Below are 23,196 nucleotides of genomic sequence, written 5' to 3'. Positions count from 1 at the left end.
GTGAGCTTGTCCATTGCATCCTAAGACAAGAGCTGATCGGTATCTATGCAAGCGATTTGATGAGTATCGGGCCTTTAAAGACATCAGGGATAGAATATTCCGTAATCAAGTTGCTCTTTGCATTTTAGATATTACACGTCTACTCCATAATGACACTTGCACGAGAGAACGTATCAGTGCGATCACTAGTCTTTGACCACGAACTCCCGACTGGGCAGCCTAGGATATAGAATTTCCCCAGCTTTCTTCGATTGATTAAAGTTCTATCAGAAGTTCTTATCCCTTCCCTTCCTTACTCAAAAGGATTTCAGCTCGTATCAACCCAAAGCTCTCACTGTATGTTTGATACTGGTTCACGCGAACATCTCATCGATCACACGCGGACAACGTACGCCGAATAGGCTGACAGACATTCTCATCGTGTTAATACGGACGGTGCTGAAATAGGGCAACCTTCATTTCTACTGCAAGCACTTTCATCTTGTCGATACATTTCACTTCATGGCTCGGTCGATCGGTCGTGGTGTTGGCCGAGCCGGCGTGCCGGGTGACGTTGCCCGGCTTTAGTGGCCTAGATTGAGAAATCGTTTCCGACCACGAGTCTATGGGGATCATAACCGTTGTATACTTGAACTGATACTCGGAAACGTCGATTGAGGATTAAATATGCAACACTCTATATCGAGAGTTTAGCAAAGTTCCATGTTTTGGCTCTGGCGGAACCTAGCTCTCATCGGCTTTGCGCTCACTCTCATCTGGCTTTCGGCCTGTATATATATACCACCAAATGTTACTCGGACGTTGTTGAGCTTTGAGAAGTGTTTGAATCTCAATGGTCCCATTCCAGCATTGGTCTCAAGTAGACTATGAGCGGCCGAGCCCACGAAATGTGGTGAGAAAGTCGCCTTCATTCTCACACCTCACCTCACCATATTTGAATGGGTACGGCAATAAAGACGGCTCGATCTACACGGCCGGATTATTCCAATAGAGGTAGAAAACTCAGAAGCATATCTGTCAGCGTCCCGTGACTCCCTCGTAGGTTATCGGAGAAGCATGGACGTGAATGGTGGTAAATTGCGATCAATTAATTTGACTTCCTAAAGGCTGTAATCTAGACCCACGAGAACAACGACAGGGGCGTTTTTTGGTCCATTGTGAAAAAGCATAGACTCCACGATCCAGATAATTCATTAGCCAAGTTGAAGATTGGTAGATCTTCTCTTGAGTGTACTTTTCGGCTTTACGGCTCTTAATTTCGGTCAACGGAATTTCCAGCATCGCCGACTTTGACTCCCAAACACCGTAATACTTAGTCATTGGTGTCTCCTTCAATTTTGATGCCATGTTTGCCTCATAATCGACTCGAGCTGCATCAACACGTCGCACCTCTCACGGTCCATTCTAATCAAGCCATGAATTTCGGATTCATCGCTCTGCTGTCTGCAGTAGTTGCTGTGGCTGACGATGAGAATACAAGATGGTGTAATCACGGAACAAGTGACCCTGCGCTCACTTGTGATGGCGTGAGTAACTCAATCGAAACGTTCTCTGGCAGATGATACGTGACTAATTCTACGATAGGGACAATTCGTCTACTGCGTGAGTATCCATAGCTCGTACCGAAGACTGGTGCTGACTTCCTCGAACAGTGTGACCAAATTCTCAATACCTTGGCCGAGCCGGATCGCAAGCAAGGCTTCCCAGTCAAGCGCTCTTGCGGCAAGCAAGGCATAACATGTACGGTCAAAAATAATGCGGGTGCTGGTCTCATCGGTGTAAGTCCCCTTCTGCTAATGATGGATGCTGTACCCCAAGACTGAAGCTAACCATGGAACAGCACGCTGCTTGCGTAAGAACGTTCACCAGCCACGGTCATGTTCATGCTAACCAACATTCCAGTGCTAAACGGCGATGTTGTAACGATTTAACGCTACAAGGGAAACACCATCTTCATTCGAGTTGCCCGCTCAATACGATTCAAGTAGAAAGGCGGCGGTCTTGGGGAGGCGGACGACTGTGTCACACTCGTCTGGAGTCGTTTATATGAGAAAGCATTTCCCTGACTGTATTGATCTCAACTCGTGAGATCATATAAGTGCTTGTAGGCTCTGTGTCTGGAAACTCTAACAGCTATGCCTTCTGCATTCCGCGACTAATTGACGAGAAGAAGCATCATCGGCCTTGCCCCGCGACGGTGCATCCGCTCGTATCAGCCGTTGGCTCCTAAAGAGACATACGCACATGCGAAGCAGTCAGCCGATCAAGCAATGCATGTTCGGCCATATCTCTCTCATGTGAAGTGGCCAGCCTCGACCGATTGAGCACGCTACGCTGCTACGGTTTCACATTCAATGTCCCAAGTCAGGTTCACTCCGCGATGAGCGCGATGCGGACCTCTATACTGTTCTGCCAGCTTTAACTGTGCCTGGCCATAAAGGCTGTGATGTAGTTGAAGGTGCCGATGGGCCCAATAAACACACCCCTGCTTCTGAGTGCACATCGATATCAGTCCCAAGCATACAATGGCACTGCCGGCTCCGAAGAGCCTACTTGGCTGCTATCGGTTAATAGCCTCGACTGTAGGAATTCTTGTTAGTCCAACATGCCTTGGCACAATGAATCTCGGAGGGGCGATGAATGATTCCCTTGGCGAATGCACGAAGCAAAGCGCGCGGGTTCGAAATACTTGACTTTTTCTACGGGAAAGGAGGCAATTTGCTTGACACATGAGCACTAATTCGTATACTTCGCGTCACGGTGCCACGAACAAAAAATAAACACAGCTTCAAGTGCGTCAAGCCTTAAGGCGAAGAGTCTAAGAAGTGGTTGAGCGAGTGGCTAACCAACACCGTCCGGCGACACGAGTTCGTTCTGGCGCCCAAGTACACAAGCAACTTAACATCACGGCCTGAACCATATCGGCAATAATCCAATTTTGGGGGGGGTGGGGTGGCACCAAAAGCCTGCACCTCTCTATCGAGGCGAGCCTCGAGGAGACCCAAATCACGTACGTCGACCCCCTTTACCTCCACTTCTGGGATGTGACCGCCGATATCCCTGAGGTTATGCCCGCTGAAGCAGCTCTTCGCCTCGGGCAAAGTTTTGTACTTGAGAATTTCCGATACTCCCTCCTGAATCGTGATCGAGTGTAACGACTACGCTCGGCATCGCGGCTTGAGGCAGTTGTCAGTGTATCAGGGCAGGCGGTCTGCGGCTGACCGGGATTTTGAGAGGGACATTATCCCAACATGTCAATAAGATGTCATGGACTTGGCACCGTTGGGCACGCTCGGTCACGGGCTGTTCGAGCCCAGGGACCAGAGCAAAAGAAGTCGGCCGAGAAACGCACTCGACGAGTAACGGGCGCGAGGTGTTGGGGTCGGAGAAGCTCGAGAAGATTGCGAATAGAAATGGAGTTGCTATCACTTCAGTTGCTCTAGCATACATCTTGCACAAGGCACACCATAAGTTTCCTGCCATTGGCGGTCCAAGACTCGATTACATTAAGGGAAACGTCGAGACCCCAAGTCTACAGCTGAGGGAAGAGGATCTGGGCGACATCAAAACTGCATACCCTTTCGACATTGGTCTCTCGCACGATGTCTTGAGCGGGAATATCAACTGCGGCGCGAGGAGACCGCAGGATATTCGGACTGCGAATGTTCGCAGGATCTTTGACTATATCAAAGACATCAACCCGATCTTGCCGAGACTTCCGTGATAAATGATTGGTAATTCATAGCGTTTTCGAACGAAGACAAATAAGTCTGACCTTAGAGTCGTCATCGAGGGTCTGGTAAAGCCCGCATACTCCATAGACTTGGTACTTTGGAAAACACATACTTCGCGTGAAGAACATCGGGGATGGCCTGAAGTAAAGGCAGTCCCTCGAAGTTCTCAAAGATCCGGTGGCAAGCCGGTCTTCAATAAAGACCACCTTGGAGAGAAGAGTTTGGAGGAACAACGCGAGCTTTCAATGTAATGCTAAATAGCTACAAAGTAGGGGTGGATAAGATGGTTCGAAAGTCAAAAATTCGCACGAGGCTTTGATCGAAGGCTACGACAAGGGCAATTGGGCGATGGCTGACATTTTGTAGTACGTGGATAGCTTCATAGGCCTCGAGATATATGCTCAGAGATTCTTCCTAACGCCCTGGGCCTTGAAAGCAGCAGAAATCTCCCCGTATGCCACGTAAATGGCATAGATGGGGATGAAGACCCACAGCATATTGAAGAAGACAAGGTACACCCAAAGGTACATGAAGTTGCTCGTGTCCAAGTAGATGTTGCCGGTCAACCATTCGGGGCAGAAGGTCATGAATCCTAAATCATGTTAGTTGGGCCACTCGTTCTTGGATGTTAGACGTCGGATACGAACTCACCCCCATAAAGTTCCGCCGTTGCGATGACAATCATCCAAATGTTGACCTTGGGGTCACGCTTAGCGATGCTGTAGCAAATCCATACGGCCAGCGGTCCGGCGCCGAACACCGTCAGAAGCTCCAGCGAAATCACACCCTGCCCAACAAGTCAGCCAACGTCTCGTCTCTGGAACAGCCTCCTTCGGCAACATACCAAGTCCGCACCGGCCCATCTCTTATCAGCCCGCGCGTAAACCATCCATAGCTGCGCAAAGGGATTGTTTCCGCCCGCTTGGGCGCCATAGATGCGATCCGAGTGACCGAGGAAGTTGGCCGGGGTCGGGTGAAAACCGCTGAGGTCGGCGTCTGGCACGTCGGCGAGAGGGATGTAAGAGAATAAGCAGTGATAGAGGAAGCTTCCCTCGAGGAAGAAGTGGATCAAGGCATCAAAGGCGTGCCAGATGAACAGCACGCGATAGCTCGTCGATGTGGCGGGGTGGAGGACTCGACGGGACACGGCGATAGCTACAGACAAGAGGACGACGGTTGCGGCCAGGGAAATGAGGGTAGTCTGGTCGAACAGATCTGGTGGCAGGCTTGAAGATGTTTTGGACATGGTAGGCAGAAGCGCGTCGTGCAATTGACTGTTCGTTGTTGATAGTTGTAGAAGAAATTGTGTCACGCCAGTGATCGGTTGTCACCTCCATCAGTCTTGCGACATTTGGGTCAAGGATCCGTGCACCGGAGTGCCAGGCCCGGGGTGGGGAAGATGTTAGCTCGGGTGGAGACAATTCGGGAATTATGCAAGGGTAGAGGTTGCATCGATTGAACATCATCATGATATCAGACGGGCTGTGGTACTGGGATATCAAATTTCTCGTGTGAATGGATGGCAACGCTGATGAGAAAGGTATGTTTTTGACGATTAAAGACGACTACATCATTGTGTGGAGTGTATCACGCAAAATGTGGCCTCGATTTGATCTTAGCAATGCAGTGGCATTAAAGTTATTCTAGGTAGAGGATCCATGATCAATTCCCAGGTGTTCCTGCCTCATTGCATGTCCCGATCCGTTCCAAACGCCTGCCCATTGAAAATCTCCCTGGTGTTTGGGTATCGTGGGAGTAATTTAGTGCTTGGCCTGCTCCTTGTAGCCCTCGCCCTTGAAGTCGTGCTTCGACTCGTCGATCTTGTCGCCAACGGCATCCTTGGCGGCGGAGGCACTGTGAAATATTAGTCCGAGACCATGATAAAGATAGAAGTGAGAAAATCCTTACCGGTTACCGATGGAGACGTTGTCGTCCTTGGCGACCTGCTTGTTGGTCTCCTTGGAGGCGGTGGCACCGGCCTGCTGGACAGACTCGGAAACGTAGTTGGCGGCGTTCTTGATGGTCTCCATTGTGAAGTAGGTTGGGTTGTTTGGTTGGTGGTGTTGTTTGTTTGTGATGAAGGTTGATTGATTGTGAGTGTGATGGAGAGAAGAGAAAGACGGGTAGAGGTGGTGGGAAGAAGAGGTTTATATAACAAGTTGGCAGCAGTCTCGAGGCACCCTCTCGTCTGAGGGAAGGCAACTACTGCCTCTTTGCGGTGTGGTGCCTTTCTGCCTTGCGGAAGTTGCCCCGCTGACAGGTTGAGTTCGATCATTCGAATACCCGTCGGTAAGGAAGGAAGGCACCTCACGGATGGGAAACGACGACACCTCAAGGAAGGAAGTACCTCCAGCTCCAGCACAACATGGGAAGGTACCTACGTGCCTACCTACCTACCTCGCGGGCTGCCCCTCCGTCTGTCTGCCTCTGGCTCCTCTGCCCCTCCCCCTCGTTTGATCCCTTGTCAAGTTCCCGAATGCAATAGTTTGGGCCGTGCCTATCGGGCTTGTCTCTCGCTGCGCGTGTCTTGCCCCTCCTCCGGGCTTGCCCACTCATGGCTAGAGCGCAGTTTCACCCCATCTGGCAAAGACGCTCAGGGTCTATCATGTGAACTGAAGAAATGTCGTCATAGACTGTGACATTCTTCGCAGTTACTCCAGTTAGTGGGAGCTGAGGATGGATCGTATGGCCAATGCCCAGAAGCCAGAGGGAGATCTCTATCGAAAATGACCAAGAGGTGGCCCAGGTGGCTCCATGCGGACCTTCCATGTCTGTTTGGGTGCAGTCGCACCAGCCACAGATGGAGAGAGCTACCTACAGCTCTTGCAACCTGCAGGAGCTTTGGTCAAGCTGCCTACCGTGCACTCCTAGAGTGACGTCAACAGGACGTAGACGCACTAACGTCATACCCAGGTGGGTAGGCACGGAACTCGTAGTGTCCCCGCATAGACCTGGACGGTGGACCTATTGTGTACGGGCCTGAGGCTGGGCTTCCACTTCCAGCATCCCACTATTCGTACCTTGCGGTACTCTAATTTTTTGCGGTCCCATGCCACAGAAGGACCCCACCTGCATCTCCAGGTGCACGATACGATGCGACTTGCATTGTCGTTGGCCCATCCGCGTTTGCAGCGAAGACAACCATTGCCACATGCAAAGAGAACATGTCCATTCTCGCGTCAGTCGCGTAATGCTGGCCACCAAAATACGTCAGTTTGTCGATTGCGAGCAGTGGCCAGCCAACCAGCCTCCACGTCCTGTCTTCAAAGAGGATGGCATTTTTGCAAATCTCGATCATGCCGTCTACTTTCCCCACCCTCTCCAGGACATCATCTCCCATTATCTCCCATTATTGGAAAACACCTCCACACTCTCCTGGTCTCACCCAAGGAAGCCAAGCAGGCTCGCAGCCACAGTGGATCACACGATGGGCGCATAGAAGGCAAGCAGTAAAAGCAGATTCGACGGGACGGGAGCTTTGAACAAGCATCAACCACATGAACTCAGCTTCAACGGGTGAGCACAGATCAAGGAGCCTACTGGACAGCGCCAACCACCGTGTTGCTGATTCGCTGTGTTGCAATAGAGCTCCATGCGAAGTGACGACACCGCCAGGTAGCTTTGTGCTTTGGGTCTAGCAAGCCACCCAAGGACCGTTCTGGACCGCCCAAAGCGTTCGAGAATCCAGACAACATCGCAGCTGCCAAACCGCAGAGTCCGCGTCTGCCCCTCTGCCTTCTGGAGTATGGAGTCTGGATGCGGCAAGATGCGGGTTTCAATTTGCACTTGCGCAGCCCGGCGAATTCCCGCAACCTACGAAACAGTTGACTGTTTCCCGATTCGCCCCTCCACAGCAAGCACGCCTGTATGTCATCGAGATCCCTGATGAACGAGCCACTGGGAACAATCACAATACGATGCGGAAGAAGCCCCGTCTCCTTCCCTTCCCTTTGCTGCGTAAGTCTTGCCTCCTGCTCCATACCTTATTATTGGTACACTATGTGACTCTCAGCTTCATGCTCGGACGTTCTTCTCCGGTCGAAGGCGGCTGATTGTCCTGCAGGATGGGGGATTCTCCACGCTGCGTCTCATGTGATGCTGATGCCATAATTGCGGCATGGCCCAGCTTTACCCCTTGGACGGACGAATACGATGCGAGAAAAAGACCGATGCATTTCCCAACAGAGCAAGTACTTTCTCACAGGAGAGCGCCAGGCGCATCTGCTCGTACCATCTCACCTAGCCATCAATTCGGTTGACAGAATTCGTGCACAACAACATGCGGAATTTTTGCTGGGCCGCGTTGCACATCGTATCCACTCTCGTTCAGATCTTCGCCTACGTACGTAGTACACCAGCTTTTGATCTCGTGCCCCTCGTCGCGACGTTTGCCTCCTCCCGATTTGCTTATACCGTGTCTCCATTGTCCGACTTCCCGAATCCGAAAACATCCCACGAAAACTACGTCACAGCAACGACATCGCCAAAAAAGCACATCAGTATTGCTCTCGCCGTGCATCTTGCTTCTGAAGGAGTCAAGCCGCCACCGCGGACCTTGAGGAACCCGATTGCTACCCCTCTTCTGCCCCTCGGCTGGGCACGTCTCATTCTTAGACACTCACGACACTGCTACCTACATATCCGCATTCCACTCAATAAGGTAAGGCCGTGTTATGTCAATCAGCGGGGCCTAGCGTCGTCTGGACATGAGCCTCGGAGTAACCTGTAGCCCCGCCGCCGTTCTAGAGCTACGTCGTCAAGCTTTTGTTGGGCTGGTGACCCAATTCTAAGCTCCTCGTGTAAGCTTGTTGTCAGTGCTTGTTGACACTTTTTTTTCCGGGGGTGCGATGCCTCAGTCCTAGCTTGCCCGTCCCTTGGACATCTCTACGCCTTGAGCTTGTCAGCTCTAGCCTGAACCCGAGACTCAAACGGAGCCGCGGCTCATTGTCCTAAGTTAGGCCCCTCATACGAAGTGTCTTTCAATAGCTTCTCGCCGCGTGTCTTTCTGGTCAATGCAGCCGTCGGTGCCCCTGGCTTTACCCCTCCATGCCATTCCATGGGCACGCGGGCTGTTGCATTTGGGAAATGCGCCCGATCGACTTATCCGTGCAGAAGACACAAGGAGAAGCGGCACCAAAATATGGAACGATGCGTCGATCGTGGACGCTAACGCGCGCCTGGCGTGGCCCCCGCCTACCCAGCCTTTCTCCGTGCAGCGATTCTCTCAGCCCCTGATGATCGATGCTACAGTTGGTCATCGACCGCATCGGCGGGTAAGTTCTTTCGGCGACGGGGGCGCGGGGCATCTCGAATCTCGACCTCAGGTCTCTGATTCCAGGGGCAGACCGCTCGGTGGCCGTGCCCTTGACTGAGGGGTAAGTTTGTTGTTATTCTGCCTTTGTTGGCTTAGCACGGGAGAATGTACTTGGAACGAGCTGCGCTTGCACAGAATGGCTGTAGCACGTCAAGCATGTGTAGCTTTGAAGACTGGGCAAGCACGCACCGAGGAGGAATATGCTCAAAAATAGTAGTCGCTCGCCCAAGAAGAGGTAGTCCTTCTTTCCCATCTCAACTTCGCAATTCCTCGTCCTCTGTTCTTTCTATCTCACATATCTCATCTCCCACTTCTTAACACATCAATGAAAAGGTTACTGTTGGGAGGGCACCGCAAGAGGACGAACAAAGTGGATTACATCCGATATAGCAAGTCTGCCATGTTCACCGACGACACGCCCCAGGATTCGATCTTCTCAGAGTCTGAAGATGCCAAATGAGATCTTCAAACTCATGGCTGCTAACGAAAACCCAGAAATCTAGATTGACAGATGGCAACGAATGAACGAAATCCCCATTCGCTTCTTCCTCTCACACAGGACCGCGACAGTCCAGTGGAATCACACAACCGCCCAGTCCAAACGGTGTTCGTGCCTAACACCAGCAACCTGAAATTGTTTCGAAATGGATGATGGATATCGGCCTCAGACCAGTGGATCCAAATACACCTCCAGGTGCAATAACAGATCTGGCATACGGGGGCCCCGAAATGACATGGTCCAACCCAGCAGACGGCAGATCACCGCCTTCATCGAGGTTACACCGCAGGCGTAGATTCACTGGGGCCATGCGTGAATTGAGGGGACTCTGGATCCCGCTCATCGGCTGATACTATGTGGAAAATTGATGGACCCGAAGGGCCTAGCGGTTAAGAGGATTACGATTGCACCTTCAACCTGAAGAGAGAGGATAGTAATGTTGCTGCTCGAATAGTTTCGGGCAGCGTTGGATGGTCTCTTGAGTGAGAGGGTGTGAAGTTGTCCAGTTTTAACCCTGCTGTCTTGATGTCTTCACCAAACTTAAGGAATCCCAAGGCTTCGCCGTACGTAAGCTGTACGCCTCTGTTAATGCGAGATATTTGCCGGTGCTGGGTTGCAACATCCTGTGCAGCATTTCCATGTGCCATGGAACGCCTCTCGCATGTTTACATGCTTGCACACACAACACCACGTAGCTCAACTTGATTAAAGTTTTATACTTAATGCCCTAGAACCTACTTAGGCATCTACCTGTGTGTATTATCGGCATATCTGTGACGATCACGAATGATATATGAGGTGCCTCTCCAATCCAAGGTGAATTCCGCCTTCACACACGTGAGAGTGAGACAATATCGGGCAGAAATCGGGCATCACGAAGCACACCATCACATCGACCTGCTCAGATCACCTCGCCGCGTGCCGGCGAGCTTGCGATACAGGGTAGACCGCATCCAGAGAAATGCTCCATGTTTTCTTCCAATCGTGACATCAAAAAATACCACGAGGTGCTACCTGAAGCCGAATTGTCTCCAAGGTAGCATGCCCTCAGTCCAAACACGTACGACGATACCCGCCTTCAGCAACATGGTGTCGACGCCGTGAACATGCCTTACTGTAGACGCAGCTTCAATGGCGGCGTCAACCGGCTGACAATCTCGGCATGCACATCCTTCAACCCCTGTAAGACAATTACGTCCTCCGCGTGCATACCCCCCTCTCCTTCTCCTTCTTCCGCCGCTATCTCAGCCGGGAAAGGCTTCCAAGGCCGCTCGTCGGCCTTGCACTTATCCCACCCGGCAATCCGTCCGTCAGCGGCAACCATAGCCGGCGGCGGCACGACGCCCTTGTGCAGATACGCCCTCATCTTCTGTATCGCGCAGATCGAAGTCGCGGCCAGGGTGCAGTGCCCCTCGGCCTCGAGCTCAAAGACGCCGGCGCCGACGAATTTCCGGGACGCGGCGACGGCTTGGACCAGCGGCGTGACGGGGTCGTGGGTGTTTCCGACAAAGAGGATCGGGAAGGAGGTGTTGACGGGGTCTGGGGATTCGAGGTTCGCATCCCAGTCTGCGGAGGGGAACTTGGCTTCGATGTCCCAGCCTTCGCAGTGCATCATGAGAGGGAGGAACTTTGAGGCCGGGGAAAGTCAGCTGACAGCCACTAGCTACCCTTCCTATGACTGAGGTGGACTTACGACGTCGGCGAAAGAGGTGACCTTGGATACTTTGCCAAAGACTTGTTCCAGAGTCTCGTTACGCTGGTAGAAAAAGCCCGTTAGCACATGTCCTTCCTGACCTTGAAGTTTCATATTTGCCCTCACCGTGTACCTCCGGTCACTGCATCCAATCGCCTTGGGGCTCTCCTCTGGATAAATAACCAGCTTGAGGTCCACGTCGCAGGTGAAGCCGAAATCAGGCGCAACCACCACGTCGGAGAGGTCATCGCCCACATGCAGACGGTTCAGCAGCACGGCCAACAGGGGAAAGACCTTGGTGGGAGAGTAGAGCGAGGTGAAGAGCAGTTTCCGTATGTCGGCCTCCAGCAGCACGATGGGCATGTGTCCCGTGCGGGAGACGACGATGAGCGGATCAGCCCGAAGCTTAGCCATTGTCTGCTCGTATCGCTGCTTGACTTGCTCTGGGCCGCCGTCGCCTAGGCGGTAGAGGGCACATGCGTCCCTGGCGAGGTGGCAGTAGTAGAAGAATCTTTCCAGGACTGCGTCGGCGTCTCGCATGGCTGAGATCCATGTCTAACACTTCTTTTTAGCATCCAAGTGACTTGAACAACGTTGATATGCGACGGATACAACTCACGGGTAAATCATACTCCTTGGCATCAACGACACCATCCAGAATAAGTCGTCCAACCGCATCAGCTGTGTAATACCAATAAGGTCAGCCCTTAAGATCTTACACGAAGAACGTTGAGTTGCCACTTACGATACATGGCCGCAAAGGTTTGTCCTAGGAACGTGCCGTAGCTGAACCCCCAGTAGACGAGTTTCCCCTTTGTCGAAGGAGGAGCAGCTTCGCTGGGCGACAACATGCCGGCACCGAGCGGCGTGGTTTCGAACCCGTTGTCCTCAAGCCAGGCATCGTGTGCGGCGACGATGCTCTTCATATCTGCCGCTACATTCGGTGTGGCCATGTATTCGAAACCGCCCTCCTCGACATCCTTTTGGGAACACAGCTTGGACAACGCCCTAGCACGCTGTGCAATCTGATCCAAGGCGCCGGACGTGGAATTCGGCAGACCAATATCATGAGCCATCGCCAGCCAGGTCAGTCTGTGCATATAAGCAAGGTTGTTGGCCGCCGCCGAGGGTTGCTCGCCGGGCTTGGTGTCGACGAAGCAGTCAGCTCGTGGAGTCGTGGCGCCGATGCCGCGGGGATCGAAGCCGATGATGTCGACGCTGCCTCCGGCGGCGGCCTGGATAGTGGGGCCGAACGGTGGGAAGGTGAAAGTGGTGCCTGGCCCGCCGGGTCCGCCGGGGTTGAGGAGAAGCGGGGACTCGGAGAAACGCCCCGTCTCTAGGCCGTGGCCGAGAGCGGGGAGGAGAACCATGGCGACATGGACCTTGGGGTTATCGGCAGACTGAGTCAAGGGCCGTTGGTAGTCCATCGGCACGGTCAATCGGGCGCACATGTAGCCACGGCCGAGGGGGAACATGCCGGGGAGCGCGCATCGCACCCAGAGGAGCTTCTCGCTCGCGGGTATGTCATCCCAGTCGGTGAAGACCGGAAAAGGGCCTTGTTCTGAATGAAGGATTACATTGCGGCCATAGAACCATTCACTGAGTTTCCACGACCAGAGCACGAATAGAACGACTGCGAGGATAAGAGGCCTCCTCCAAGATTCTGTCTGCCGTGAGTGAACGGGCCGATAGAACGTGTTTGACTCAGCGAAGCTTTTCGCCGACATGATCAAGAAAACGAAGGTGGCAAAGAGGTGTCGAGCAAGAGTCAGACGATAAATGGACCGGTGGTGCTATAGCTATGGATGGGCAAGGTAAGGTAGGATGAGAGAGGCGGGAAGATGCCCTGACGACTACGTCGGTGATGAGTTGACGTGTGGCTCGCACTGATGCCTGCCAGCAGCAGGATTCTGTATGCAGTACGGATACTCCGTAGGCGACATACTGTAAGACGCGGCTACTGCACCATCAGCGCGGCACGCCGCACGACAGTTTGGCGCTGGCCAGTCACAAGCTTGGATCGGCGAATCATCCTTTTCCATCAACCTCTTGGCGAGGCGACCCGATAATCTCAGCAACTCGTCGAGACTTGTCGAGTAATTGAGGTGCAGTAAATGCAATGCATGCACGAGGGAATTTTCCCCTGATTATCTTCAAGTGAAGTCTCGGTGACTGCATGGTGAGCGTATGAACTTGGTTGAAGAAGGGACGGGCACTAGTCCGGACGTCGAGAGACGTTTGAGGCGAAATTTGCGGTGCCAAGAACTTCCCCGAAGCAGCGTCTGAACCGGCTGTTGTAATATTCCGTCCACAATATAGGATACCCGTGGACCTGCGGCAGCGCTAACAGAGACAGCTCGTGGATGGTGGAAACGCGGAGGCGAGTCAAGAACATGGTATTGGTGAATTGGTCCAGGGCTCCAGGACAATCAAAAGGTGGCCTCCTCTTCCTCCCGCGTCTTCCAGACCGGCTAGACCAACTGGCGCGTCTGAGGGTTGGCCTTGGCGTGTACGATAAGCGACGAGCAAGTGCCAGGGAGATATCCCGCGATGTTTCGCTGTTTTGGGTGCGTTTGGGGACGGAGCCCACAGCACAGCTTGGGTTCGACCATCCGCTCAGCCCAGCCACCAAACAAAAAGGAGACCCAGAGGGCGGCGGGTAATATGTCCATCTTGGAAAACCCTTGCGGTAATTACCCCGTACATCGTACAGGCGAGTTCCTGAGACAATGACATTTGATGCTGCTTAGAAGGGCCTTTAGAAGAGTCCCTTTTTTAGAAGCCCGCCACAACGTTCGCAATAGGTTCCGAGTTGCTGGCTGGCCTAGATAGTCCGAACGCATGAACGGAGCACCGATAGAAACCAGTTCGTCTAAGAGTTCAATCAGATAGTGGTTGAGGTTCGCGAACGTCTCAGATCATCCGCGAGAGCTATTTTCGGATTGTCTAGAGGATATGCGACGAATGAGACAAATGCGCGCGGCCTTGATTTATTGCTGGTCTCTCGTAGGAGATCACCGCGGTTGCTGGTGCTGTCACAATCGCTCGAGTTGCATTCTAGTGCCGTTGGACCGGCTTGGCCGACTGTGAGCACCGAGGTTTTGCGTCCAAGGGGCTTGGATGACAGAAAGCTTGAGGCAGTGACGGTGCATCCGTCTGAAGAGGTAAGCGTGTTTTGGTGTGTAAGGCCTTGCGCGACCGGGGCGGGCGACGAATATCGGCAAAGACGAGGAGTGTAACCCTTGGGAACATCCGCCGTTGTGATTCCTGACCAACGGGCCCGGGGTCCATGTAGAACGGGGGAGTTCGTTCTCGCTGGAGCGACAAACCCATGCCATCATGGCTCCTCTTCCTCTGTCGGCACTTGGAAGAGGCAACATTTGTCGACGACCTACGTTGCAGGTGAATGGGATCGCAGGGTGCATGGACGCCTTCAGGGGGTAGACTACGACTCTGGACGAGAGCCAAGATGGAGTAGTCAAGTAAGCTTGTGTTGACCAGGTCTCGATTCTCGAAACAAACAATTCCGGTGCAGAATGCGTGGCCATTGCCATCTAGGCCAGGCTGCCCGGAGTTTTGGCCCCCAGACTCAAGAGATTTAGAGTCAGTCTGTTCGTAAAGGGTGGACGAAATGACAACACTTGGACGCAGCCAAGAGCGACGATGGATGGTCTTGGTAAACTCTTGTCTTTCGAGCATCGGCTTGCGGACCCAATGGCGAAGAGACTCTTGCTCCCCAGAAAGTGAAGCTGCAACATTGGGAATGGGGCCGCTGGAGAGTTGCTTATGCGGAAGGACTCGCGCTGCCCAAGACGTGCCACAAGTGGTTGACAGGCTGGTTTCCAAGACTTTAGACTCCCAAGACCAGCCATTCCGCGCCGTCTCTTCCGGACGAAGCTTCATTCTTCCTTCCCTCCACACTCGAAGCCGGACCACATGGCGGAAAGGAGATGACAGTTGATCACAGACGGCGCACTAAAGATGGCGACAGCTGCCGCGCAGTAGCCTTTCGGCTGGTTAACCTAATGCCAAGTCAAAGATTAGCTGCATCGAATCAAGAATGAATGGCTGTCACACTTTTTCCAGGCTGATGAGAAATCCAGCCGAATATACGGAGTATGAACCTTCCATACCTTAGCTTCTGTGAGGTACGGACGTTGGATGCAGATTTGATGTAAGGTACAGAGCAAAAAGGGTACGCACGGGATGCGCTTGGTGAGAAAACCTGAGGTGAGCGATGCGGGTAGACATGACAGGCAGTAGCCGGTCAGCAGAGTTTAGGCGTTTGGCAAGGCAGGAAGAAAAAACCTGTCAGAGTCTCTATTTGCAGCCTGGAAACCTCGCCCTGTCCTTGAGGCGAGCGCGAACTCTTTCCTTCCACACCCAACAAAGTCTTTGCAACGGTCCTACCATACAAACAATGAGGCAACACACAGCAATTCTTGATTACGGGCAACGACACCGATTCGACTTCCAGCTCATTGACTTTGCAGAGTCTGAATGCCTTCAGGCTCTCCCCCGGTTCGTTTGCCTTCTTCTCGCCGGAAACCAAGCGGGTCAGGCACGTGCATGTTCGCTTCGAACTGGGCACATCCTGCAGGCCTCAACCCACCGGCCTGCATTGAAGACTCGCGAACATGGTGTGTCATGGGGCAAGCCGCAAACCGCACATACGGAGTACATATTACACAAGAACCGCAAAACTGACTCTTTCCCGTTCGAGGTTAGGGAAGATAGGGGCTTTGGTCTGATGTCCCCGGCTCACAATGCTAATTTTGGCTACAAAACGGAGCCCAAGCAAACAACAATGTACAGACGGCCACCATCAGCGGAATCCTTACGACGGCGACTATCACGCAACTCCGAAGTCTCAGACACGGGCAGAAGTATGGGAGAGTGTCGCACCAGACCAGAAAATCCACTGGACACTCCAACGGTACTGCACTCACAGTCGATCGACCTCAGACTCCCCATGCTCGGTCGAACTCGTCTGTCCTCTCTGCATTGCATCCCAGTCTCCATCCATCCACCCGGCCCAAGACTCTGTCACGGAATGCAGTTGGACCCTTTTTTCGCTTTGTACCGTCCCACGGGGTTCTTGGGGCTCCTCCTGACACTTGACAATTGGCAAACCATCGGGGCACGACTGTCATGCGTTTGCCCCTCTGCCCACCACTAGACGTCTTTCCATCATCCGCAACCTGGAGTTGAGGAAACATCCGCCAGGGACACCATCCCGGCAAAGGGCGGGCCGAACGGCGCTGCGCACGACTCGCTGGAGAAAACAACCCGATTCACTCTTGCCTCGTTGTTTAGCGGCTCTGCGTCCTCAGTATGTGTGTCTCTTACCTGTGCGGCGTGCCGCGGACCAAGAGGTTACACGGCCGGGACGTGGCTGATTGCCCTTGGCCACTTGGCGGGCTTGGAGACTCCATCCGCCGCGGCACCCGACAACGCCAATACCGGGGAGATCTCTTGTGCTTCTTGGCCGTTGCATCGATGCTCGATAGTCTGCCCTGCTGAGAGGGGCAGCAAGTCCAAAAGATGGTACCAGACGGAAGACGACACCGGCCATACGGCGACCCGCCAAGTGCCAAGAGAACAATCCGCCCCTTGGCACAACCATGAAGGTATGCTTAGATGCTACGCGGAATTCTGAACCTCTGAATTGTTCCTTTCGAAATCCACCAACACCAAGTATCGTCCAGGCTGCTGCTCACCCGCCACCTTCGTCCCATCCACCCAAGCAGAAATCAACGGAGGGACGCAGAGAAATGGGCAGTATCGTTGCTGTGCACGTCCCAACTACCATCGCAGGAGTGCTTGGCAAAGTCTCATGAGCGACTGACCCACTCTGCAAATACTGCGTCCCTCGACCATCTGCCAGAGAGTCGAGTCGGATCTGTCTACGCGTCCCGGGGGGTCACCCATGCCCTCCCATGCCCTGGCAACATCAGAGCGTGGATCTCTGGGCCAAAATTGGCATCCTACCTGACATATCTCGGCCATCGCATAGAGGCACGGCGACGATGCCAAGACCTCCTAGTCAGGTCTCTCCGTCAAGCTTGGTCTCGAATCGCCCTCCTCTTGCACACTCGACCGCGGCTGGCCTCCCAGATGGATATCCCAAACCGACCTGCCCAATTGGCTCGCTGCCTGTCTCTGGTGTCACCTGCGTTTCATGCCTCGACTGCGTCGGTGACTGCTTGGACCTCACGCTGAACAATATCCAGTCCCGCTGGGCGGATTGTCTACAATGTACCATCGCTAGCCTACTCGTCCCTCGGCCATCCCTTGGCGCTATTCGGAGCTTTCCAGCTGGGCAATCCCACCTCGACCACGACGACCACCCCCTGCCTGCGCCTCCGTATCGACTCGATCAAGAGCCTACCCCAGACGGTAGCCCCCTCTGCTAATGTCTGAGGGCCCAGGACCAACTTGAGGCTTTCGACGGGACTCTATCTCTTGGCATCTTGGCGGCTGTGTCTCAAGCATGTGGCTAGTCTCCAGTCTCAACTCATCCATCTTGGCTCGTGGGGAAATATATGAAAGCTAAATTCTCGTGCAGTTTTTCAGATCTTTTCTTCTATTTCTTCTCTAGCTGTGCTCGACTGGTATCCTGTCTCTTCTCGGTTTTCTTCTCTCTCTTATTCAAGACTTTAAAAAGCTATCTTCAATTCTTCCGCTGGTCGTGTCCTTATTATACAACTCTACGCCTATTAGTTAGTGTCACCGTTCCTCAGCCCACCTTCGCCTCTTCTTCCAAGAGCCGTTCTACCCGAATCACACCAAGAAATACCGACTACCCGAACAGATCGACAAGATGGTCAACCGCTACATCTTCGCCGTTGCCGGCCTGGCCGCTCAGCTCAACGCTCTGCCCTTGAACATCAACTTGGGCGCTTATTCACCTGCCTTGGTGGTGGGTGATGGTGAAATTTCATTTGGCGGTAGAAACGACGTCTCCCAGTTGATGAACGTACTGGAGGGCGCCGCAGTTAATGCTGCTCAAGGTGCTGCGAATGCTCCGGCCGCCGCCCCAGCCGCTCCCGCGGCACCTGCCACCCCGGCAGCCCCTCAGCAGCCTGCTCAGCAAGCCGCTGCTTCAGTCGGAGGTGCTACGCCGGTGACTGCTTCGTCCGCGGACAACCAGATCAACGAGGTTAGTGGAATCTTCTAGCTTTCGGGCGGCTCATGTCTGTGTGTACGGGACACACACGGACGCTAGTACTATCAGACCAATATCAGCTAACATATTACCTCTCCAACCAGGCCCAGGCCATCGCAGCCCTCCAAGGAATGGGCAAAGAGATCGCTCCCCGTGTACAGCTCACCAAGGCCCGTCCCGCCGAGAAGCGAGATCTCTCCGGTTTCGATCGCGCTCTGAAGTACGCTGAGGCTGCTCTCGTTAAGGGACCCAAGGTTCAGCTTGGCACTGGCAAGGAGGGCTCTGGTGTCGGCATGATCATCGACAACAACCAGCAAGCAGCAGCTCGCCCTGGAACCGGAGGCGCCGCTGAGGCCGCACCCGCTACCCCCGCTGCACCCCGCCCTGCCGGCGCTATTGTTGCTCAGCAGAAGGTCAAGGCCCGCTCCGATGAGGCCCAGCAGCCCCCTCGCCGCCGTGCCAAGGTCACCACCATGTACGTTCGCTCCGGCGTTCCTGCTGGTAAGTAACAAATAAGCCTTGGAACACTCGAGGCACACGCGGCTAATCACTACGGAATAGGCGTCGAGATGACCCCTGAGAAGCTCGTTGCCCGCGATCCTTCCGTCCCCGTTTCCCAAGTCGTCCCCGCCACCAACAACAACGTCGTCAAGCGCGCAGTTGAGGAGCTTAACGCACGAGGCGTCAGCGGCGGTGCCATTGACACCGTCAACCTGAACGTCAGCGGTGAGGGCGTCACCATGACTTTTGTCGAGACTCAGGCCGACGATGTGGAGGACGAGCAGTAGATTGCTCTTCTCGCGTGTGTGTTTCTGGAAACCCAAAAAGAGTTTATTCAACCAAACCCCCCAAAATTGAGAACGTTGCCACGATTTGTTTCTTCTCCTCCTTAACTCATTCAAAAATTTACGATTCCCGGCCTCAGCCCTAATCCCTCGTCGAGATCCTTCCGCTGCTCTCCACTCACCTGAGTACTCAGCTCACTATACACAAACGGCTCACGCGTACAAAATGGGTCTCGGCTTGCCTTCGCTTTTTACGGGCCTCAAAAACTCTTTGTCTTTTATTTTACGCCATGATATCAAACATTTTGGGAAAGGTGGTGTGGGTGTTCGTTTTAGACAAATTATTAGCATTCGGCGTGTACAATTTTCTATGATAGTTGGAAAACGCCTGGTTATTTCTCCTTATTGGCTGTGGCGGGCAGCGGCGCGGCGTATCGAGTGGTTGTGTATCTGAACCTTTTTCTCTTGTTCTTCTCTATCTCAAAAAATACCTCTTTGCCATCTACCCAAACATTGCCCAGCGATTATTGATAGCTCCGACTTCTGCTTGCCATGCTTTCCTTGAGAGTTCCTTTTTTTTTTTTTTTTTTTTTTTTAAGTGCATGTAGCATACCTTGGTAGAAACGACCGGAAATCAAAAATGCCTGTTTCGTCTCAAGCGAAAAATCGACCATATGCCGACTCTGCGTGGCGGTTCCTGCATGAAAAAACATGTAGGCATCATGTGGAACCTGCAGCTCAAAGGGCAAAAAAAGCCGCCTATTGACCGCCTGTGGACGTATGGCGATCAGTTCCGAGTTGTTGTGGTTGTGAGACGTTCCAATGTGCTGCCGGCGAACATGGGACCAGCGGGACGTCGCAGCATCTGTCACAAGTCCCCTCACCCTGGTAGATACTAATAGAGCCGCATACAACCCATCGGCGGTATCCATGCTGAAATCGCCTAGTGGAAAAAGACCCAATGGGAGAATTGTAGCGTTTCCTTTGTCAGCGCACGACTCAGGGACCATCCTGGTTCTGCGGGAGGTGGGAGGATTCAGGAAGCCAAGGGAAGCCAGGCCCATGACCAAGGGCATCCGCGGGTACGACCGAGCGGGCAATAGATGCGCTGCGAAAGCCCGCGAGGCGGCCTATCCGTGAGTAGTGTAAGGCCTCTCAGTAAGGTGCCCTGCCCTGGGAGTCGTAGGGCCAGCGAGGTTGGGCGGGTGACGCCGGTCGGTGTTTTAGCTTGCCGCGTTCGTTTTGTCGGGTTTGGCGTGGATTGCCCTGGGTTGAGGTTTTTCTTTCGTGTCTTTGGGGCAAGAAACACCTTGACGCCCGCAGAGATGACTCTGTCTGCCCATCGTCTGGGCATTGTCATCTGCCTCGTGCGCACAGTCTGCTCGTTGGGCTGTTTTCCATTGTGGACTTGATGGGATGGAGGAATTCCGTTTAACGAGAAAGCAAGTTGTAAATGGCGAGCACAACAACGATACCTGAAGCCCGTCTTGAAGTCAGATGGATCGTCAGATTGCTACTAAGACGGATGTGTTGCTATGATTTCTCGGAGCCCATCCTCTTTTCCTCGCAACTCACATCGTACCAAGGCTAGGCTGAAAGACGCAGGGCCAAGCTCAAAGGCAAAGCTTAGTTGCGTTCGTGAACCTAGTCGATCTTCGTTCTCGGAGGCCAAGTGGCCACCCTCCCAAAGACGGGACGTTCTCACCTCTGGAAGACTCAAAAAGAGGTTTCCTCAGGGACGTGAACCATCTCCGGGGCTTGGCGTTTGGATTTATAGTCCTCCGTAAGGCAGGATGTAGTTGCTGTATGTGTGCTTCCTTCCTGGGCTGGCCACGCGGCAAGTGACAAAAGATTTGAAAGTGCCCATCCTCGTCGTCTACGTGTGACCACGTGAGCTCTTGATGGTGACAGCTTACAGACTGACAGTCGCTCGGAAAGCTGCTATCCGGAGCCAAGCCTTTTGGACTCTGCGTGTCGTGGAACCTTTCTGGACTTTTTGTCTTCGGTCATTGATCCCCTGCACGAACGGATCTACCTCTCCCATTCTTTGTATTCCTTTTGCTTTTGGCGCGTATTCCAGCCCAGCTTGCCGCTGATACTGTTAACCCAGTCTTCGCTACGCCGGCCCTGAGCCTGGACGCTGGCAAAGGGATAACGGCTGGCGCTGATCGTCACGTAGTCTCCGGGGAATAGCTCCACGCGCTCGCGGCCGTCGAAGCTGGCCCACGAATTGGTCCTTGCATCGTATGGAACGCCCACACGAAGAACAATGGTATCGGGTAGGATGATGGGACGGAACGAGAGCGTGTGCGCGCAGATGGCAGTGACGAGCATGACGGGGTTCTCCGGGTGGCAGAGTGAGCCGCCGGCCGCCAGGTTGTACGCGGTGGAGCCCGTTGGGGTCGAAACGCAAATGCCGTCTGCCAAGACGGAGGTGAAGTGTTCGTCGTCACCGAAGATTTCAGTGTACGACATTGCTATTGGGGTCGCAGGATCAGTCATCTAGAGTTTTCTCGGCAGGGAAGCATAGTCGAGGACCTACTTGGATTTGGACCACGATCGACGACGATCTCGTTCAATATCTCAAAAGTTCCGTCTGGTTTGTGGGTGTGCTCATCTTCCCTCTCCTCGCCCACTAGCTCTTCGACGAGGTCAAGCTTTCGCCCATCGTCGTCTTGGCTCGAGCTGCTCTCTTCACCGTCCACCAGTTGTTTCCTCGTCTGGCTCCTCATGATGGTTCCCTCAAACCGCAAGCGCAAGCTGACTGTAACACCCTTATTGAAGGCATTTTCGAGGATGCTTTGGTAGTCCTCGAAATCGAATTTCGTCAGGAAACCCAAACTGCCGAGGGAGAAGCTCAACACTGGCGGGACAATGCGCTGGAATAGCCAGCTGGCGTAGAGTACGGTACCGTCGCCTCCCAATGAAATGACAAAGTCGAACATGTGCGGCCGATTCCGACACATGTCTTCATTCCAGTACCGGAGACGCTTTGATATGCCGTCCTCACTTGTCCCAGCTTTCGATGCTCCTGACTCGGCAACGTCTTTCTTGAGCTCTTCAACTATCCCCGTCGCATTGAACTTCTTGTTGTCCTTAAACTTTTCTTCCACGTAGACTGTATACACAACGTCCCGCTCATGTGACAGAAGCCATTTGGTCAGTTCTCGTGTGCGCGCGATCAGGTCCGCATCGTGGATCTTGGTCAAGAGAAAAATCGTCTTTACGCGGAATCTGATACGCATACTGCTGAGCCGTCTACTGAGCTCTCGAACTCCCCAGGCCATTTCACTAAGCTGTTTCTTGGTGAGTAGTCGGCTATGTAGCTCGTCGTCGTCATCAGAATGGGTCAGATCGATTTGCGAAGCAGACTTGATAATCTCGGATCGCCAGGACTTTTCGTCGGCCTGGCCAACGTCACTGCCTTCGGGGCTATCGGCAGCCAGAATCGACGCTCTTTGCTTTGCGAGCCGTCCCTTGGGCTCAACAGTTTTCGACATTCCTGATTCCCCAGATACATCACAAGCACCGACCTGCCGATGAGAATTCTCATAAGTGGGATGACCGTGGTGGTAGTTGTCCGTGGTGGCTTTCGAGGCGCTTGATACCGAATTCGATCGAGAACCATGGTTGCTGGCGGAGGCTACCGCGTTTCGAGCTTTTCTCTGGCTTTCGAGGAACTGGTGTACGATACACTCGGTTCTCCGGCTAGGGTGTCGCGGCAAAGGCCTGGAAGACTCGGACGTGACTAGAGAGCTTTTGCGCCGGTAAGGGTTTCCAGGATCAAAAGTGACCTATCACAGTCTTAATACAAGGCATGCTATTTGGTATGATGCTTTCAAATCCACATACCTCGACGGCCTTTTGGTAGTCATCGTCACTTCCGCTTGAATGCGCATCCTCCTCCTTCTCAAAACCAACGCGCTTCTCCGTTTCGTCGTTGGTAGTCACGGCACCCATTTCCCGCAGCAAGAGCGTCGCGATAACGAAGAAGGCGAAACAA

General features: G+C 53.4%; 8 protein-coding genes across 8 annotated transcripts; 3 read left to right on the top strand and 5 right to left on the bottom strand.

Moving 5' to 3' along the window:
- Window positions 1-1,415: 1,415 nt before the first annotated feature.
- Window positions 1,416-2,190, top strand: BDZ83DRAFT_788590 (uncharacterized protein; the record flags this gene model as incomplete). The annotated part of the gene is made up of 5 exons (XM_060515680.1): window positions 1,416-1,526; window positions 1,585-1,602; window positions 1,653-1,778; window positions 1,841-1,852; window positions 1,941-2,190. The coding sequence occupies 5 exons, from the start codon at window positions 1,416-1,418 to the stop codon at window positions 1,986-1,988; spliced, it is 315 nt and encodes a 104-aa protein (XP_060370014.1). The 3' UTR covers window positions 1,989-2,190.
- A 206-nt stretch (window positions 2,191-2,396) lies between these two features.
- BDZ83DRAFT_737911 (NADP-dependent oxidoreductase domain-containing protein) lies at window positions 2,397-3,724 on the top strand (the record flags this gene model as incomplete). The annotated part of the gene is given in 6 exon segments (XM_060513018.1): window positions 2,397-2,678; window positions 2,818-2,885; window positions 2,966-3,065; window positions 3,151-3,253; window positions 3,263-3,305; window positions 3,325-3,724. Coding segments are annotated over 6 exon segments (867 nt in total). The 5' UTR covers window positions 2,397-2,525.
- An 85-nt stretch (window positions 3,725-3,809) lies between these two features.
- BDZ83DRAFT_451690 (emopamil binding protein) lies at window positions 3,810-5,199 on the bottom strand. The gene is made up of 3 exons (XM_060503163.1): window positions 4,579-5,199; window positions 4,386-4,521; window positions 3,810-4,326 (listed from the first exon to the last, which is right to left on the bottom strand). The coding sequence occupies exons 1-3, from the start codon at window positions 4,978-4,980 to the stop codon at window positions 4,136-4,138; spliced, it is 729 nt and encodes a 242-aa protein (XP_060370012.1). The 5' UTR covers window positions 4,981-5,199; the 3' UTR covers window positions 3,810-4,135.
- Window positions 5,200-5,494: 295 nt separating this feature from the next.
- BDZ83DRAFT_747963 (glucose-repressible protein) lies at window positions 5,495-5,764 on the bottom strand (the record flags this gene model as incomplete). The annotated part of the gene is made up of 2 exons (XM_060513537.1): window positions 5,495-5,588; window positions 5,643-5,764. 2 exons carry the CDS (start codon window positions 5,762-5,764, stop codon window positions 5,495-5,497), a joined length of 216 nt encoding a protein of 71 aa, XP_060370011.1.
- Window positions 5,765-10,658: 4,894 nt separating this feature from the next.
- Window positions 10,659-12,967, bottom strand: BDZ83DRAFT_747962 (TAP-like protein-domain-containing protein; the record flags this gene model as incomplete). Its single annotated transcript, XM_060513536.1, has 5 exons — window positions 10,659-11,174; window positions 11,241-11,303; window positions 11,367-11,795; window positions 11,860-11,921; window positions 11,986-12,967. The coding sequence occupies 5 exons, from the start codon at window positions 12,965-12,967 to the stop codon at window positions 10,659-10,661; spliced, it is 2,052 nt and encodes a 683-aa protein (XP_060370010.1).
- Window positions 12,968-14,297: 1,330 nt separating this feature from the next.
- BDZ83DRAFT_647510 (uncharacterized protein) lies at window positions 14,298-17,238 on the bottom strand (the record flags this gene model as incomplete). The annotated part of the gene is made up of 5 exons (XM_060510088.1): window positions 14,298-15,215; window positions 15,949-16,019; window positions 16,590-16,852; window positions 16,961-17,045; window positions 17,232-17,238. The coding sequence occupies 5 exons, from the start codon at window positions 17,236-17,238 to the stop codon at window positions 14,298-14,300; spliced, it is 1,344 nt and encodes a 447-aa protein (XP_060370009.1).
- A 622-nt stretch (window positions 17,239-17,860) lies between these two features.
- BDZ83DRAFT_450929 (uncharacterized protein) lies at window positions 17,861-19,308 on the top strand. The gene is made up of 3 exons (XM_060503161.1): window positions 17,861-18,402; window positions 18,513-18,909; window positions 18,970-19,308. Exons 1-3 carry the CDS (start codon window positions 18,064-18,066, stop codon window positions 19,194-19,196), a joined length of 963 nt encoding a protein of 320 aa, XP_060370008.1. The 5' UTR covers window positions 17,861-18,063; the 3' UTR covers window positions 19,197-19,308.
- A 1,916-nt stretch (window positions 19,309-21,224) lies between these two features.
- Window positions 21,225-23,153, bottom strand: BDZ83DRAFT_716089 (ATP-NAD kinase; the record flags this gene model as incomplete). Its single annotated transcript, XM_060511816.1, has 3 exons — window positions 21,225-21,670; window positions 21,736-22,987; window positions 23,046-23,153. The coding sequence occupies 3 exons, from the start codon at window positions 23,151-23,153 to the stop codon at window positions 21,225-21,227; spliced, it is 1,806 nt and encodes a 601-aa protein (XP_060370007.1).
- Window positions 23,154-23,196: the final 43 nt, after the last annotated feature.

This window comes from Colletotrichum acutatum, assembly GCF_030867785.1.
Source record: "Colletotrichum acutatum strain CBS 112980 chromosome Unknown BDZ83scaffold_9, whole genome shotgun sequence".
Taxonomy (NCBI): Eukaryota; Fungi; Ascomycota; class Sordariomycetes; order Glomerellales; family Glomerellaceae; genus Colletotrichum; species Colletotrichum acutatum.
Note: the sequence above shows the minus strand (reverse complement) of the source record. Positions and strands in the feature narration are given on the sequence as shown.